This window comes from Odontesthes bonariensis, chromosome 9 (assembly GCF_027942865.1).
Source record: "Odontesthes bonariensis isolate fOdoBon6 chromosome 9, fOdoBon6.hap1, whole genome shotgun sequence".
Classification (NCBI taxonomy): Eukaryota; Metazoa; Chordata; class Actinopteri; order Atheriniformes; family Atherinopsidae; genus Odontesthes; species Odontesthes bonariensis.
In genome coordinates this window covers 12150556-12169571 of record NC_134514.1, presented here as the reverse complement: position 1 = coordinate 12169571, position 19016 = coordinate 12150556, and the positions used below count along the sequence as shown (strand labels likewise).

The following is a 19016-nucleotide window of genomic DNA, read 5'->3' as shown; positions in this document are numbered from 1 at the left end:
ACTGCAAACGTTCTTTCAACGCCTCGCTTTTCAGGAGAATTGCAGCCATCAGAAGTAAAACGAGTGTGCTGAGATTTCATTGTTTAAACTATACATGTTATCATTGGGAACTTTTAAATTCCTAAGAATAAACTGGCCTAAACTAACGTCCTCTGGTGCCCGTCTCTCTTTAGCAGGTGTGTGAGCCATGAACAGTGATACAGAGAGATGATCCTCTGGTCAGAGGTGGTGACCTATCTGAACTTTCTGTGTCATCTCCTCTGACAGAGCGCTGGTCATGAGGGAGTCTGCAGCGAGGAAGCCACGCATACTGAAACAGTTTACACTTCATGCTAATTCTGGCTGAAATATGAGAAGGGATTTTTTTTCTTCACTGAACCTTTTTCTTTTTAATTAACTTTTTTACATCCACCACAGAGAGTCTTCCTGTGATTAACTACCTCCGATTAAAATGTAATTTTATGATATGAATTAATCCAGCGAATGCTGGACTCAGCAAAAGTTGCCCTTAGCATGTACTTATTATGTTGTTTTGACTGTTTCTTTCTATTTCCTTTGATTTCACTCTAGAGAGAGTAAGGCGAGGCATGATAAATTTATTGATCTAGCACAATTCAACAATCATGTGATTCAAAATGCTTTTTATACAAAAAAATAAATTCACAGTATAAGAAAAGAGGAAAAGCAAAAAAAAAAAGTGAGAAGTGCTTAGCTTAGTGTTTGTAAGGGATAATAATCTCTGGGCATGTAGATTTGTATAACTGTGGAATCATCATTTGCTGCTTTGAATATGAAGGGATGTAAATGCTGAATAAAAGATGTCCCAGAAATTAACCCTGAGGAACTCCAAATGCAATTTTTGTCTGATCAGATGTGTCATACCTATCGACACAAAGTAGCCTCTGTCTTTTAAGTATGATTTCAACCAGTTTAGTCTTACTAGAAATCTCACTTCCAGTCTTTGTAGCAATATGTTGTGGTCAACAGTATCAAATGCAGCACTGAGATCCAGTAAATCCAAGACATGAACATTGCCAGCGTTTGATTGGTTGATTTATATTACCTTTTCATGAGCAATTTAGTGCTGTGATGTGGATGAGACCCCGACTGGAGGATGTCAAAAAAGTTTTTGTATGTCAAGAATTTGTTCAGCTGTTGAAAAAAATTTTTATGCCTTTATAAAGAGTCCAAATTGCTCTCTTTTTTTGTGGCTTGCTAACTTATGGTAAAAGAAATGTGTTTTACCACAGGTTTGAAGTTAAGCAACTGGAAAAACCTTTGAAAAGTGTTCCCGCTCATGATCCTCTGTATGTTCTTTTACTCAAACAATGTCTTGCCTGTCATGCTTTGGTTTACAGTTAGCTCCCCAGGTACCAACAGGTTGACAAATTATACCTTCACTTGTTTGTGGGCCTGCCACCTGATATTTGAGCCAGTGACTCATTGTGTATGTTGGCACAGGGGATTCCCCACAGCGCAATGGAAAAGTAAGAAAATAACAAAAAAGAAAAACCTTCATTCACTTCTTCATGCTGACTGGAGGGGATGTAAAGTTCAATTGACAACAGGCCAGTCGGTTCAAATGTGGTGAGTAAGAGGCAAAGAAGGGCCAGTGACAAGGAGCTGACGAAGGCTGAGGAGGTGAAATGTAGTGTGGTGACAGCAATTTAGGGTTATCTGGGAGAGCCAACAGTTAGCGTTTAGCTGAGTGCTGAGGTTGAACAAGCTGGCTTTGAAAGTGGAAACTGAAGGGAGTCTGGGTGTGGGAGCAGACTCTGAAGCAAAGTTTCCCCTGACCAATGATGAAACAATGACACCACAGTTACAGTCCCAAAATAAAGACCCCATTATGCATTTAGAATACAGTAGAATAGAGCAGGATGTTGCTTGGCTGTGGGAGTTAAAGAAAAAGAGCAGTCATACAGTGAAGTTACTACTCTGTATGAACACTGTATTGTGCTGTTGCATGGCAACTGTTTCCACAGAAATCTTTGCTCAGAAGCACTCCTCTTTGGTTGTCACATAACTGCAGCGAGCAGAAAAATGGGTGGACTGCAGGAATACAAATGAACCATTTCAGCTTGCAACAGCTATGGAGTTACATTTTCCTTTAAACAGATTTACATAAAAATGGATTTTTCACGTTATTCCAGAATCTAAAGCTTTTTTATTTTGTGATTGTCCTGCATTGCATGAGCCACATCAGGATACAGGATCATTTCACATCTTCTGTACTGAGAACAGTTACAACGCAAACATATTAAGATTTCAAGACAAATGACTTTTATCAACCTGTATATCTAAACCATCCATTTTTTCCTTTTATACTAATCTGGCATATAATCTACTGTAAAATACCTTAACATCAGTTTATAGATTTGACCATTCACTACAAATAGATTAGAACTATGTTCCTATAGCTCTAGCTGGACCGGTGTAACTATTATTTATTCTGGTGTGAGACTGGATTAAGTCTGAAAACTATCAATTAATGTTCCTTTTTTCATTTTATCTTTATTTTTCTATATATGTCGTTATTGTTTTTTTTTTTTTTTTAAAAACTCAGATAAAACTGTTGGCCATCAAAATATAATTTCAAACTGCATAGATAATCTTTAGTAATAAGATGACACTTATAGCTAGCAGTGATAATTCTGCTAGTTACTTAAGATTTAGCAGCACTACTTTATTTGGTCATTTTTCTCTGATATGAAATGTAGAGAAAATGTAGCTAGTAAAAATGACAGCTGAAACTTTTAGTGAACAAAAAGACAACACTTACAACTCCAAGTTTGTATTTAGCAGGACTACTTTATGGGTCTCCTTATTCTCCATTATGTTAAGATTGAACTGTTAAGTTTAAATGTGGCATAAAAATTCAATTGCTATTGTATTCTGTCTTCTACTCTGTATTTAAGCCAGCTGGCCCATATCTTGAATTTCATTCTTTTTCTTTCCTAAATGTTGTCATCTTTGCGAATTTATTGTTCATCACAGTAAAAGTTAAAAAGGTAGTCTGGCGCATATTCCACCTGTCCTAGGACAAGAGGCTCATTTTCATTTATTCAGTCTCCATATCTTTTCCATATGTAGAAGACTGTTCTGTCTCACACCATCAGAGGTATTGTTCCACCTACTAAACATACCGCTAGAGAAAACCTCAACCCACTCAACCTAAGAAAGTTCTTGCCTTACTAGAAAAATCTCAGGACAATATGTTGACAGTAAATGCTGTCGTTTTTTACAGGCAGTAGCTCTTTGCTCAGGCATTTTTATGTTTTGCAGCATCATACCACCTCCTTCCTCAGTACTGAAACATCGATTTCCGAAGCACAATCAAAGGAACAAAGAAATGAGGGTTGTAACAGAGTTCACACTGGGTAAGGTATCTTGCTAGTATTAGTATTAAGTATTAAGTTTAACATTGCACTTGTTTTGGACTTGTTTTATTTCAAATTAACTTAAAATGTATGCAGATTCTGGGACATCTCATTCTAGGAATAAATCTAAAAATATACCAAAAATAACATCCATTTATCACATCCAAAAAAGAGCAAATTTTATATGATTCAGCTTTTTCAAGTGAAATGAGATTTACACCTGGATATTAGAACCATGCCCCTGCAAATGAGGGGTGCTTAATGCTGTTGCTTGAAGGCACCGCAACACGGTGGATGATTGCTGTTGAGCTCTTCACCTGTAACACAGTGCTGCTGCCCTCTTGTGGTCTGAATGCTTAGATGCATTAAACATTCAGACTCGGGCTTAAAAATATGTGGTGAAGAAGTATGCATGAATGCTTTCATTAAAACAGCATTTTAAATACTATTTAAATGCTAGTTAAATGCTTCCAAGAAAACATACAGACTCATTGAAGATGGGCTATAATGAGACCAAAGAAGGTAAATGTATTTCAACAAGACATATTAAACCATACTGCTGTGGTGCTGCATCAAATAAAAAATATAGTCAACAGTCTGTTTGGGTATTATGAGTTTTATTATTTTCAGCTGGTGTAGGAAAATGTAAAAATATCTTCTTTATGGAGCTTATATACAATTTGAGTCCATAAATAAACTGCACATTCACAGACAGTAATTTTACCAATCATGCCAGCTGCAACAGAAAAATGAACGGCAAACGAGTACAGTGGACACAATGACATCTAATCTTACTGTTTAAAATTTTGTTGATCTAAAGCACAATAAATCTCTGATATATTAATCATTGAATCGCAAGCTCTTCTAGACACAAGCACAGCAAGTATGGTGCAAAAGATGAATAAAATGAGAAAAGGACACGATGAAAGATAAAAAATGTACTTTTCTGCACACACACACTCTGCTGCCATACGTGTGTCACTTTAATCTGCACACTCTGAAAATGCCTCATCTTCATACAAGTCCTCCAACTCTCCTTCTCTGCTCCCCTCTCTGCTGACCTTCCTGTGGGCGACAAATGCTTGTTCATGCTGTTGAAGGTACTAAGTGAGATTGCAGATGAAGACGAGGAGGAGGAAAAAGAGAGGGGAGGGTTGACACTAAACTAAAAATGTCGTAGAGTGCGTGTCCTTCCCAGCACAGCTCATCACTTTTATCCACATCACCCTCAAGAGGACACAAGAGACAGGAAAGCCTACACAAAGCACTCATCAACCGCCTTTTATTTTAGGTACAGCTGAGAGCTTTGTTTTGTTTTGTCCATCCTAAATCCTCTTAAGGGTTGAACAAACAACTGATGAGCTGCGCTGAGTAAAAAGCACGTGAGCTCAGCCTAAATGCATTTTTAACAATTTACCTCAAGGAAGGATGAAGCAGAGGCGAAGACCCCAGTAAGGCCAAAGCACCACTGCAAGAAGATGTGATATAAGAAGCCTGGGTTTACACTCTGTTAGCCAGCAACACACTTTGTCATAAACACGTTTTTTTCCATCAGCACAACTGATGGACATTTAGGAAAGTAAGGTTACATGCCTCTTTGCTTGTGAGCTACATGAGAAAACTGACTAATGTTTCTAAATATGAATTACAGCCAGCAACCAGCGAGATTATCTGAGGTTAGCATGCAGGCTGGAAGAGGGAAACTTCAGGTTCCCCTGTCAGTTTTTTTGACACTTCAGGAAGTCTTGTTTTTTTTTTTAATCTTATTTATGTTAAGATGCTCCAGTATGGAAAAACAGTGAACATTTATGTGAAGTTGTGTTTTGTTCAATATTTGAATGTTTTTCATCCATCGTTTGACATGAAAATAATGCGAAATGATTGCCTCGTTTGATTAAAAAACAACATTTACTGTGTAAAAAATATATGTAACTGGATGAAAAAACATCGTATCATTATGACTTAAATGATATATTAGATGTTGAACCCTTTGGATCTGTATCAGAATGAATTGTAAAGTCTGATTTCTTAAACAGAAGGCAATGAAATGTAAATTGGAACACGATGCCACAATACCTCATCCCTCCCAGAAGATCAAAATAAGACATCTTGATCTTCTGTAAGCCAGCTGAAGCATCAATCGAGCCCATTCAGATTGTGAAATACTTACATTTCAATACATTTTTCAAAGCTTTCCTAACTGCAACAACCCAACTATCAGCCCAAGTTTCCAAATTCCCACCAGCTGTTTCTAACCTTGACTTTACTGCTATGACATCACCTGTGCCAGTAGGATTGTTTTACTGAGTGGGAAAGTGCATCCCCTGGGCATAAGTACAGCTGGTGGCTGGGTAAGTGTGGTGGAGGAGGAGGATGTAGCTGCAGCTCCGTATCTCTTCACCTAGAGGTGTAATTAGCTGTGCCCCTCACAGACAGGACCGGCTTGTTAATGGAAAACAAAACGAGTGCAGCCCTCAGTGACTCTGCAGAGGCTTCCATTTAGCTGATCAAGACAGGACCAATGCTTTTATCTGCCTGAGTGTGCTGTTCATTTAAGGACCGAAATACAACAAATAAAGCATAAGAGATCGTCAGTATTCAAAGATTAAGGATCTAGATGTGTAACATGTGAAGACATTCTACATGTGAAGTATGGAAGTGATCTAATTGTAATCTAAGCATCCGCTCGGTGCTTTGTTTTGTTAGAGGCCTAATCGCAGAGCAGGCAGAGCGGAACAGACAGGATTGGCAGAGTAGGCTACTTACGTAAGAAGACCTCCAGGGGCAGACATGGACCTCTCTGCACGTCTGCCTTGATACTCAAAGGGATTACTGAAAGACCGCTTCCTTAGCATGGACTTAACAAGAATCTGCAGTGGACATCAGAGAGTCTCAGTAAAAACACAAAATATTTTCATGCGGCCAGTAAAGGTAACAGAGAATTTGAAGGTCTAATTTGTATTTTTTTAACCACAATATTTCGTTAAAAGTCCTACTTTTTCTCTCTGGTTGATGAGTTGGAGATAGTATTTTTTTAATGATCGTATACTCTCTGACTGTTAAATAATTTCCCATCCTCCTCTACTGTCACACAAATATTACATCATCATAAATTCAAATGAAGCATCTTCGGATTAATTAATTTTTTGTGTAAATTTTTCATTGAGACTCAAGTGCCAGACAGAAAATAGACTTAAGGTGCTGACATTTGAGTCCAACCGATGATATAAAAGCCGAGACTAAATGAGTTACACTAGCAGATCATTGAAGTGGAGAACCCTTGAAGTAATCAGCTGAAAGAAGTCAAAGTAAATATTACATCAGAAATATCTCAGCTGAAGCACTCTAAACGGCAGCCTTGGGGCGCTGTGGTCTTCACATTGTCAGAGCACAGAGGGTGGCGGCAGTGTGCGACTCACCACAGCAGACAGGCTAGGGATGAGTTTGATGCTGTTCTGCACATCCTCCTCAGTGACCTCCACCGCCGTGCAGTGCTCCTCCTCCAGAGGGAGAGGATTTGAGCCGTTCTCGGTCACCCACGGATGGAGCTGCGACAAAGTAACACTCACGTGTAAACACGTTCATTGTGAAAATGCCATGTTATGGTTCTCACTCTCACCTTCACTTCAGGAATTGTGGTTCTTTCTGTGGGGTTTTTATCCAGCATCCTTTCAATTAGATCTTTCAACTCGTTACTTATTGACGGCCTGTTAAGAGAAAAGAAAAAAGAAAACAGGGCGATGACACGTTGAAAAAAAATTGCTCTTGAAATATTTAATGCCCTAATGTCACTCATTTATAGCAAGTGACCAAAAGTTATATGTTTTTGCCTTAGATCTCATTAATGAAGAAAATCTGCTCTACTTATTCGTCTAAAGGATACGATTATGCTCATATTCGACAGATTAAAAGTCTGTTTGCAGTTGTTTGTCTATGCCCAAATTCACATGGACTCTTAAAGCCTATAAACAAGCCATAGTTTGAATCCATACAAGTGGCATTGTTGTATCTTCATGCATCTGACACATAACAGACCTCACAGTTGGTTGTGATCATTAGAAACTGTTTGCTTACGTCTCTGGAAAGTCCACTGTTTTGTTCTTGATCTTGTTGTGCAGAGAAACGATGTTCTCATCGTAAAAAGGGCACTGAAGCAGGACAAAACAAAATAAAACAGTTCAAATATTTCAACTCAGTGCTGGGCTGGCCTCTTACTGTTCATGCATCCTGCTGAGAGCTTACCTTCCCAAAGACAAAACAGTACAGTGTGACTCCGATCGCCCACACATCTACTGCCTGTGAAATCAAACAAGGTGTGTTATCTCTGATAGGCTCTCTGTCGGTGGCCTCACAACACGTCACACCCAGAAACAGGTGGAATTCACAGAAGAAGTATCACCTTTCCACTGAAGCTGTGCTGGTTTTCACTCATCATCTCAGGAGCCATGAAGGCTGGCGTCCCCACCGTGCTCGATAGCATAGCATCAGTCCCCTCAAACTCATTGCTCACGCCAAAATCTGCGATCTTGACGTGACCGTCGTCCCCCAGCAGCAGATTAGAGGGTTTGATGTCTCTGTGGATGATTTTATGGTAATGCACTACACAAACACACACACACACACACACACACACACACACACACACACACACAGAAAAGACAAACAAGTTGTTGAGATGGTGTTGATCAACTGGAAACGCCATCTCCGTTAGCATTTTGGCATTTTATGATGTCTAAAAATTTTTATTAAGTCAAAAAGTCAAAGTGAGCTTTGACTACATCAATCGGACTACACAAAAAGGAACATACAGCAGAAGAAAACTGCGTTTCTCTTTGCTCAATGTGCAGTCACAGACAAAAAAAGACTAAAATAGACATAAACAGACAAACTAAGACTAAAAGATAATGTAAGATGAATATTTAGTGTAAAACATAATTAACAGACTGCGTCGTTGTAAATGTAATCTACAATTAAGGAAATTTCTCTTCAATGCATAATTTGTTCTCTTACAAACATCACAGGATTGTTGATAAGATCTTAAACCGAGAAGGACATTTGTATTACATTTATCCTGTTACTACAAACAAATTCATTTATGGATCTTAGTGAAAACGTAACACACCGAATGCTTGATTTTCTTGGATTAAAATACTCTTTGCTGACGTCTTTTTATTTAACAGTGACCCTACTAGATATGAGTAAAAAAATACTCAGTTTCATGGTTCCCACACTTCCTGTCCAACCAAATTTGAACCAATATGAACCAAATTTTGGGCCGATGTGTAAAAAAACTTGGTGTTTGAATTCTGACGTAAATTAATCTATTATACCAATTAAAGATGGGATGTTTTTGTTGTCTACAAAACAACAGCAGGTAGCGATAGTTTTGATGGAGATTCATGGCTAAAGTGAATGTCCTAAGAGTCTTTTAACTTACAGTACTCTATTCCCAGGACAACATCTCGGAAGTAAAAGCGAGCCTGCTCTTCCGTTAAGGGCTCATCTGTGGGTACCTCCATCACCGCTCTGACCATGTGTGAAGCAAATCAAAACATGGTGTCATTACTATATCTCATTATCAAATCTTTGTGTAGCCAACTGTTGCAACAGTACACACATACCCTTTGGTCATCAGTTCGAATGCTTAATGAAAAGTAATCAGATTTTAATGACATATTACAGTTGTACTAACACAGTATTGCTGCTTCAAACTGATGAGTGATTTCCTACCCATGTGAAGTCCATCTTCATTGGGGTCATCGAGCACCTGCAGGACACATTAATTAACCGAGTCGTCCCATGTTTTTATAGTTATTTTTCTAAACAATCATCAGAACTATTGTTAGTTTGGCATTTTTAAAGTGTGATTTCACTTATTTTGCATGTATTCTGCAAGCACAGACAACTTTAGTTTCTTTTATTTCTCATAAAGTTTAAGCCTGTATCACAGTATGTATTCTGGCAACACATTACACTGGAGCCTCATCACTGTCAACTTGAACTGATGATGATCTTTGGTTGTGTTTTTCTGCTTGAGTTCTTTTTTTTTTTTATTTCAACGTGTTGCCATCTCACCGACCTCCACCAGTCTCACAACATTATGATGGTCCAGCTTCTTGAGGATGGCGATCTCCCTGTACGCTCTCTCCAGAGGCAACATGGGTTTAGTAATCAGGTCCTGCTGGGTGTTTGATCCTGGAGGAGGCAGGCGGCCTGGGAGTACACAAAAACACACGTCATCCAACACCACAAGACTTAGACAGGAGGAACCTTTTTAGACATTTAATTGATTTAAATGATGAAAAAGGTACAAAAAAATTTTTTAAACAAGTACATGGAAGAGGAAGTATATTAACGGAGGACAATGAGGGATAAATATATGAATAGAATAGGGTTATTTGTTATATTGTAATTTGATTAGTATATGGTATATATGGTATATATTTATTTATGGGGATAGTTATATATATATATATATATATATATATTCATATTTACATTTATGTTTACAGGGATATGTGTGTGTAGTATATATTTATTTTTGTGATTATATATTTATCTAGATATTTAGGAAGTGTATATATGGCATATATTTATATAGGTGCATTGTAGTTAGGATGTTTGCAAACTGAGGAGTAGTTAAAAAGGGATTCGATGTTCGAAAAATAAAAATCTATCATCATCATCCTCATCATCATACTCACGCAAAAACCCAAACTGCCTCATCAGCCTCTTCTTTGAAACTACTTTCATTGCCTAAATAAACAAAATAAAATGAATTTATGTTTATAAAGATAAACTCACATAAACAGTTCAAATGTAGCTTAAAAGCTTCGGCTTACATAGTACTGTTCAGAATCTTCATTATAGGCTAATTTCACCACTCCGTATGAACCCTGCAGTGCACAGAAAGCAGAGCTTTATAAATCGTCACTCATAAATAACTACATTATCAATCGTACTGATTGATCACCTTTCCAATCTCTTTCTTCAGTTTATACTGGTTGAGCTGGAGACAATCCTACAGAAATTGAAGGGAGAATTAGAAAATATCTCAAACGATGAGCTTAGTTATGTCAGAAACTCCTCATTCCTCAGAAACATTCCTTACATCTGCGTCTGTGATGGACACCCGTTTGGTCTCGATTGTCGGCTGTCGGGCCATGCGGCTCCCCCTCTCCTGCAGGGACATCTTCCTGTCTGAGAGTCGAGCTCTTTGGCCGATGGCGCTCCTTGGAGCCCCTGACCTGTAGCCGTTAGGCGGGGACATGCGGCTGGCAGCCACGTCCATGGCTGCCACCATGTCAGCCAGCTCTCCGTTAAGGTCAGAGTCCGGCTCTGGCCTGCAAGCGGTGTCAACGCTCATGGTGGGTGGTTGATTCTGGTTCCCTCAAAGCTGAACGTCCCACAGGCGGCTTTGTAGAAGGGCCAGAGGATGCATTACTGCACTGAGATGTGAGGAGGCAGAAATGAACACAAGAGATGGCGGGGATGTGAAAACCAGCTGACTGAGTTTTGTTTTGTTGAAGTACTGAGAGATAAAATCCTGATCCTCTAATCTTACAGTGATCTACCAAAATGCAAACATCTAATATTGTATAATCATTGTTTTATGGTTTTAATAATCTGACACCACTGAGGTTGACCTACAAGTCAATCTTCACGCCATATAGTCCAGGCAAAGTAGCATTTTACGACGGACTAATTGTAAGTTTTTTCAGCTCATATCATTTCTATGAGGTGTCCAGAACAACATACTAAAAGTCCTAAGAAATCCTAGTTGGGGAAATATGTTATATTATCATGAATCTGAGATGTGTGCCAGTAGGGCCAGGCAACAATACACCTCAATGGGGCTATTTTTTCCCCTTACTCCTATCAAAATGAAACTTTACACAATGAAAGTACCCATGAATAGTACATTTTTTTGTATTACAAGTTTCTTTGAAAATAAATTGTAATATGGAAATGAGCTATACACTAATCGAATATGCCCAAAATACATCCAAATAGGCCTAATTTTTTCTTTTACTCCTACCACAATAAATGTTCACACAATGAAAGTGTACATGAAAAGTAAAACATTTTGTATTAGAAGTTTCTTTGAAAATGAATTTGAATATGCAAATGAGCTCCACCCTTATACTAATTTGCACAGGCAGAAACACCATTCATGTATGACAAATACATTGGCCCAATCTTCATCCAATCATCCTACTGCCAATGGGTGATGGCAATGCTGCTCTTAGACTGGCCTCTAACCTGAAAACTGCCTGGCTTGGTAGTACCTGCCAGGGGTATAACCCCCGCCGGTATAGTCTTCAGTGTCACGGAGGCACACAAGCCTTCCCACCACAACAAGGTAGCAACAACAGGGGAGGTTTTTTTTTTGTGTTTTTTAATTTAATTAAATTTTTTTTTTTTTGGTTTTTCTAGATTTTTTTATTTACTTATTTTTTATTAGTTTTTTCTTATTCACCTGATAAATCAGGCAACTGTGAGTTTGTGCAGCTAGTACCATGACATTCTCCGCAAATGGCAGTGCAAGGGAGTCCATGTCTTCTGCATGTGCATTTCTTTGTGCTGCAGTCTTTCCTGCAACTACAGCGGACTACATCGAGTATCTCTGGTGGTGCCGTAGGCTGATCTGTCATTATTGGCGTAAATCTCCCATCCAAAACATACCACCCCCAGTCTTTTGGGTCCATATGTTCACTTTCCCCTTTCCACTCCATTATCTGGTAAAAGACCCGAAGACTGTGGAACTTTGCAGCTGTTGATGTTGGAGGGAGAGTTTGAGGTTCCACTGGAGACGAGTTCTGAGTGGCTTTCTCACAGAATCGCCTGTATCTCAGCATATCCAGTGATTCATCTTTTTCGCCCCCATACAGTGATACCAGAACTTTCTCACCTGCTGCAATAATGATGCCTTTTCCCACATGTTCCTGTGACTGGCTGAACACCTTAGCTTGTTCAAGAAAGCTAGTGTCATTCTTGACTTTTTTCAGTGCCATTCCCTTTCCTATGCCAAAAAGATGAGATGTAGACTCACAGCCTAAAATGGCATGGATAAAGAGGAGATTGTCACACACCTTGGGACCAAGTAACTCCTTCATTTGCTTTATGCACCATATCCGTCTTGTTTTTGTTGCTTTCTTTGGTCCTGGTGCCAGAAACAGCTCCTGTGCATTCAGATCAGCATGATGCAACAAGAGTACTAACAAGTCTGTGTCATCACCTACTAAGACTGTGTCTTTTGTTCTGGCAGAGGCAGTTTGAACAATGAGCACATCTGCGTCATGCTTTGCATGGTCTGTGATACACCCAGCCCTCTCAAGTTTTTCACTGAGATAAACCAAGAACCGTTGTTTGTTTTCCTTATTGTTAAGGAACTGGTCCTTTTTGGATTGGATGATCATGTCACCAGAGAAGTGTACAGTTACACCAGGGATTAGTGTATAGCTCATTTGCATATTACAATTTATTTTCAAAGAAACTTGTAATACAAAAAATGTACTATTCATGGGTACTTTCATTGTGTAAAGTTTCATTTTGATAGGAGTAAGGGGAAAAAATAACCCCATTGGGGTGTATTGTTGCCTGGCCCTACTGGCACACATCTCGGATTGATGAAAATTTTTTAACATATTTCCTCAACTGGGATTTCTTAGGACTTTTAGTATGTTGTTCTGGACACCCCATAGAAATGATTTATGCTGAAAAAAAATCTTTTACAATTAGTTCCATTTTTGGTTCAAAAATTAGTTACTTTGCCTGGACTAATACTGTGTGAAGACAACATAGCAGAATATAATACAGTCTGTTCACATCTGTTTGCAGGTCTTTAGTGCTACTGCATTCATGATTAATGTTGTATCAAGTCTTTTGGAGCTCCAGAAATAGAAGCAAAACAAAACAAAAATGTAATTATGAGCATCAGGGTTCATAATTACAGCACTTAAATGACAGAATTACATTAAATTACAGCAGCTCATGTTGTGAATGCAATAAAATAGATCACTAATAATAACAATATTGCTGATTTTTCTGAGCAAAATTCAAATATTAGCTTTTTCTTCACAGTGAATTAAGATAATTCAATGCTTTTTTTCTTCAGTAAAATTATTTTTTAACTGTTTATCAGACAGATTTGAAGATGTTTTTTTAAATCATAATGTTAAACACAGATTAATTGATCCATAGGAAAACTAATTTAAAGATTGATAATAGAAACAGTCGAATGGTCTTAGAATAAGGAAACTGTATAAATAAGGAGATTAAGTTTATTTCTTAATTCTTTCCAAACATGTGATCGGATGTCAAACCACGTTTCCGGCACTTTATCTCAAGGAACACCCCCTCCTGTGTGTTAATGAGTTGGACAAATAGTTTTAGTTACATTCCATTCTAGATCACCACCACCCAGTAAACAATAAGTAGAATTATCACCTCTATGCTCCTGTGAGAATAAACAACCTGTGTTGGATGTTATTGTAAAGTGGCCTGGAGGTGCCTTTCTCCACCTCCCAGAAGACTCTGGCAGGCGTCATCATCCACTCAGATCGATGTTAAACAGAAAGTTACCCAAATCCCTGTGCACAAAACATGTGCACCATTTCTTTAAGCAACCAGCTGGAGCTTTAGTAAACTTGAACTTTACTGTAAAACTCAACTAAAGGCAACAATAATGCTTCAAACAGTCCTGCATTCATGTGCAACAATCTGAGAAAGATGACTGCATCATGTAGCATAAATGCATTAAATACATTGTTTGTTTGTAGTTGTTGTATATCTTTGCTAATAACTTGATAAAATACAACATGCAGCAGAAACACGCCCAACACTACAAGCACCCCTTCCTGGGTGTCAGTGATTTTTTTCCATCGCACATTTTGTGTTGCCATTACAGGAAAAAAAAACAAAAAAACTGTTTAATCAATAACGACACAGACCATGAAACCACTGCTGGGACCACAACAGTAAATAACGTCTGAAGCAGAACCTTTGTTTTCTGAAAGTTAAATATCTTCCCAAAGAAGGTCTGCAAGTTTTTGTTTGCTCTCTGAATAAATGAGGCATTTAAGGATAAATAAGGGATTTAACATTGACGTGACCCCAGAAAAGGCTTGAGAATGCGAAGCCAGGTGAACAAAATTCAATTACAGACACAGAAAATAAGAAAACTTGCCTGGTGAATACAGTCTGGCAGTAGACAACATTCAGCTTCCCATGAGCAAGACACACTGTTGCCTAAAATACAGCACAGAGGACTGAAAAGCCTCTTATGTAACTTAGCGGAAAGCGATCACAGGCTTGTAAATTCACATTTACGCGGAGCATGTCACCAAATACACTTACATAATACTGTATTTAAAAACAAAAAAAGGATCCTGTTGCATCCTGATCATGTAAAACTGGTAAAAGGTGTTTATTATAAAAGAGTAACATGAGGTTTTGGCAATCAGCAAAAAGCTAATGCCCGTGTCAACATACCATAATGATAATATAAAGGTCAAATATGAGAAATGATGTACTCACAGAGTGGAGGCGTCCCGTTTTTAGGGCTGGTGTGGTGAATGTGCATGTTGTCTGCAGACGAAGCTCCTCTCAGTCTCCAGGGCTTTCCCTGACAGGCGCCTGGGACACGAGCGGAACGCGTTTTAGGGATTAACTCGGGCTACATATAGATGAGGCAGAGTTATTCTGAGGGTGGCAGCCCGGCTGGCCCTGTTGACAGGACGGACAGCACAAGGCAAACACACAAAGGTCAGTGTTGGACGTCAGAGCAACACCACAGTGGTCAAAACACGCTGTTCAGTGTGCAAAGCCACACTCTTCATCTGTCAGTACCGTGAGAAATAAGCAGCATCATACCACGCAGTGTATGACTGTTATAAGATGCCGTTTAGTTTTGTTTTGTTTTTGTTATCTTTCATTGGAACGGTTTATGAAAAGCATTCCAATCACATTTAAAGCAGAATGCATAAATGTGAATATAACAACTGCAGCATAATATTTGATAGCTTGTACAATCATTTTATTCTTTACTCAAACCCTTAAATGTTTACACTTTTTAGTTTGACAATTTTACCTCGGAATTCTTAAAATTTGCACACTGGATGAAGGGTGCGCTCTAAAGATAAATATCTAAACTCAAGACGGTATTAACCAGTGGCCTGCTGGTTGAAACAGACGACAAAAAAAGTTAATAAACGATACAAAACAAGCTCGCGCACCTATCCTCTTCCCACGAACGTCAAACTGTCATAAATGCCTAAAGTCATCCTCAGCTATGCGCTCTGGCAACGTGTGATGGCGCGGTTTCGCACACTCCATAAATGCAGTAATACCTGCTCCAGGAGCTCCAGGAGCTCCAGGAGCTGCAGGTGTCAGGGTGAGGCGGCAGAGAGGGCATCCGGAGCCGGGGGTCGTCATGTCTCTGCCGGCACAGCTGCAGCTCGGCGTTCGGAGGACAAGAGACCTGCGAGAGCTTCTAGAAAACGAAGAAGAAATAAACCACATTGTCAGGTGCAGCGACAAGGTGAGTGGTGGGACAAAAATGCTTTTAAGAAGAAACCTCGGGAAAAAAGTAACTTTACTAATACCACGATGCAAAAACACGGTGACAAACACTTTGTAAGAAGAAGACTTCTGCACTGGGCCACCTCAGAAAACATAAAGATTTAAAGTAAGAGTTATAGCTACTCCTTCCTCTGTATCAAAATCTCATTTCCAAATCATGCAAAAGTGACGTGAACTAGTATTAAGCAGATGAATCCAGTAATGATTTCAGCTCTATTTTGTGGATGCCATGGGGTTGTTTCATTCACATTAAAGTATCATATTTCAGGAACTACATAGTTTTCAAGGTAAAAAATAATAGATTTGCACAGTTGACAAATTATTGTGCCGTTATTATTAAACAAGTGATTTTAAGGTAAAGACATGGTCTTTAAGGTAATTACTATGGAAGTTATTTCATTCTAAAGATAAAAAATGATAGCTGACAGCTAAAGGTACATAACTGCACCTTTAATAACTTTAAGGTGCAGGTGAATAGAGGGGCTACGCTCTTAAAAGCTGATTCAGAGCTTTTTAAAAAATCTTTAACTTATGAAACCTGATGATCTTGACAGATTCATTGATGATATATTTTGGCATAAAAGCACAGTGCGTGTATCCTACTAAGGTACAGCCGGAGCAACAAAGCATACCCTTTTGGGACCATTCCTGCACCTTGATTTCTTATCGTGGTGGAAGTAAAAGTATAAAATGGCAAGAGGGGAAAACACTCATGAAAGCTACATCTTCACATCAGTCCTGCAGACTAAATCGTAAATTATATATTTTTCTTCCAACCAAATCATTTCTGACTGGGTTTCGTTGTTGTGGTCGTTGCCAGTTTCAGAGGCTGCAGTGGGCTGCTGAGAAGATGCTGGTGTCGAATCAAAAGCTGGCAAAAGCCGGCCTCTCCCAGAAGCCAAAATTTAGAGACACAAAGCTGCTACTTGCAATGAAGTACAAGGAGCTGGAAAAACTTAGAAGCATCACTCAGGCCAAACAGGAAAAACTTGGTGAGTTTTGAACCAGACTCTGGTCCAATGTCTGCCAAAACTTCTGAAGAAGTCCTGAAACATTTTATATTCTTTTGTAGCAGAAAAATACAGCCTTCATCATGCTCAGCTGTGCCTCCTGCAGAAGATCAGTCACGCAGAGGAGCAGTTTGAGGTAAGAAAGCAGTTTTTTAGCCTGTTTTCTTTAATAAAATATGTAACAAGACATCATTCAAATAGCTTGTTGCTAATAAATGTTACTGCAGCTTATAAAAGACATCTGCGGGACTGGCAATTTGTAGATGTCTCTTTGTTTTGTTACATGACATAAATGTTGGTCATTTAGGGAAATATACAAAGTCTGGCACAGCTGTGGGACTTGGAGTCCAATAGAACACGTTAAGATAATTTTTCACACTTAAAGGAGCAACATGTCAGGCTGTGATAGAAAAACAGGGGAGCTCGGATGTGCTGCTAAACATCTTCAGCGTTTTCTCTCACAGCTGCTGTTCCAGAGGTTTTCAGAAGGAAAGACAACAGTGGCAGATTTCTTGGACTCCTCTCTGGACTCTCTGAAGCGCCACCACATCAGGTTGGCCCTGGGGAAGAAGCTGCAGGAGATAATTGGACATCGAGAGAAAACAGAACTCAGCGAGCTTCTCCCTGAGTGTTTCTCGATGGGCTTTTCAGATCAGATCCGTCCGGTCTGCAGTCTGACCACAGCTGTCATGTTACCTGCCTGCTGTCACCCTTCGTTCCTGCTGCCGCTTGGTGCCCACGTAAACGCTGCGCTGTGTTTCCAGCACTCGCTGTTCTGTTTTGAGGACCATGGGTCCCTGAACGCAAGACGAGGCCTCAGATGGCCTGCGAGACCCGTTCGCCTTCAGCCGCTGGAGGTGCAGCAGAGGAGGCGTCAACTGCATGAAGTCTAGTCCAGAATGATGGTTCACTTAATTTACTTTTTAAATAAGTATATCTCACAGTTAATGCAGATCTCTTTCTGTTCTGGTAAACAGCAACAGCTTTAGCTTTTTGGCCTGAAGATGGTCAAATCTGAGCTTAATCTCTCCTACATCTATGTAATTTACACAAATGAGTTCAAACTGGACCCAGATGTCTTCTGTCCAGCAGTTCAAACTTTTAACACGAACAGTATTTATATTTTCATTCATTCTGGATTTTCAAATGATGAGAGAAATTTTATTGATTTCAACCAAGTAATCAAACAAAAAGAGATATCATACTCAAAATTGCTATTCATAACATGTTCTGAGGGGATCAAGAGCGTGTTGTTCACATGATAATGCTGAGATCCAATAAAAACTCATCTGGTAAAGTTTGACTCTTTTCTTGTATATTGTGTTATTATCATTTATTAGTAGTTTAAAGCAAAGTTACAAGGACCAAAGTTTACACTAAAGAGAGATTTTCTGAATGACACCTTGATATAATGTATGTCTCGTGGTTAGTTTGACAAACCTCAATGATACCAATTCCTTCCCCAAGGTCCGACTCCTGCCCTCTGTTTAGGAAAGTTAAAGCACCCCTTTCCTTCAAGGGGTCAAGGAAAAGTGGTAATCTAGCCATCTACATAACCCCAAAAGGCCCAGTTTAAGGGTAAGATGACCACAAGTCCTTGATCCCTTTTAGAAAATTGGGCTTTTTTGGAGGATGGCCTTACTAGAGCTATACTAAATGTTTTCAGACACAAGGTCTGAAGGTGCTTTCAAAGGGAACATGATGTGTTTTTGTGGAAAATCAGATCATCTAAACCTCTTAATATACACAGAATGAAACAATGGAGCTGTAACGTGCATTCTATGGGTACTTTAAACCACCAGTGCAATAGATCCACCAATGTATCAAAAATTGTGCCTTCTGATCATTGATAATCGTTTGACGGTTTAAGACCAACTTTAAGCTGCCAAGTCTGAACAGAACTCATCAGTGTTTTCTCTGCTGTGAACTTGAACTGCTCACTGACACTTGATATCTCTGGTCATTTAGTTGCACCGACTCTAGCCAAGGTCAGCGAAGGAGCACAAACAGCCCCCCCCCCCCCCCCCTCCCTCCTCTTGTCTGA

General features: G+C 39.2%; 2 protein-coding genes across 3 annotated transcripts; one reads left to right on the top strand and one right to left on the bottom strand.

The window, feature by feature from the left end:
• Positions 1–3980: 3980 nt before the first annotated feature.
• Positions 3981–15889, bottom strand: camkk1b (calcium/calmodulin-dependent protein kinase kinase 1, alpha b). 2 transcript variants are annotated; one of them, XM_075473139.1, is made up of 18 exons: positions 15731–15889; positions 14919–15107; positions 10492–10828; positions 10354–10401; positions 10223–10276; positions 10085–10136; positions 9460–9593; positions 9111–9147; positions 9002–9023; positions 8818–8906; positions 7780–7979; positions 7623–7676; positions 7455–7528; positions 7000–7087; positions 6800–6928; positions 6147–6250; positions 4798–4848; positions 3981–4445 (listed from the first exon to the last, which is right to left on the bottom strand). In XM_075473139.1, exons 3-18 carry the CDS (start codon positions 10744–10746, stop codon positions 4364–4366), a joined length of 1473 nt encoding a protein of 490 aa, XP_075329254.1. In that variant the 5' UTR covers positions 10747–10828; positions 14919–15107; positions 15731–15889; the 3' UTR covers positions 3981–4363. The 2 variants fall into 2 exon arrangements, with proteins under 2 accessions (XP_075329254.1, XP_075329255.1); XM_075473140.1 differs by having other exon boundaries at positions 10492–10823.
• On the top strand, positions 15779–18269 carry LOC142388171 (vacuolar protein sorting-associated protein 37D-like). Its single transcript, XM_075473141.1, has 4 exons — positions 15779–15921; positions 16783–16954; positions 17035–17108; positions 17437–18269. Exons 1-4 carry the CDS (start codon positions 15814–15816, stop codon positions 17863–17865), a joined length of 783 nt encoding a protein of 260 aa, XP_075329256.1. The 5' UTR covers positions 15779–15813; the 3' UTR covers positions 17866–18269.
• Positions 18270–19016: the final 747 nt, after the last annotated feature.

What these genes read in the sequence shown, in the direction of transcription:
- camkk1b (XM_075473139.1), bottom strand. Translation starts at nt 10,746, where the DNA reads ATGAGCGTTGACACCGCTTGCAGGCCAGAGCCGGACTCTGACCTTAAC. An exon ending in GAGGCAGTTTGGGTTTTTGC is followed by an intron (nt 9,594 to 10,084) that starts GTGAGTATGATG and finishes GTGTACTCCCAG; the next exon opens with GCCGCCTGCCTCCTCCAGGA. An exon ending in ATGTTGTGAGACTGGTGGAG is followed by an intron (nt 9,148 to 9,459) that starts GTCGGTGAGATG and finishes TGTGTCCTGCAG; the next exon opens with GTGCTCGATGACCCCAATGA.
- LOC142388171 (XM_075473141.1), top strand. Translation starts at nt 15,814, where the DNA reads ATGTCTCTGCCGGCACAGCTGCAGCTCGGCGTTCGGAGGACAAGAGAC. An exon ending in TTGTCAGGTGCAGCGACAAG is followed by an intron (nt 15,922 to 16,782) that starts GTGAGTGGTGGG and finishes GGTCGTTGCCAG; the next exon opens with TTTCAGAGGCTGCAGTGGGC. An exon ending in ACGCAGAGGAGCAGTTTGAG is followed by an intron (nt 17,109 to 17,436) that starts GTAAGAAAGCAG and finishes TTTCTCTCACAG; the next exon opens with CTGCTGTTCCAGAGGTTTTC.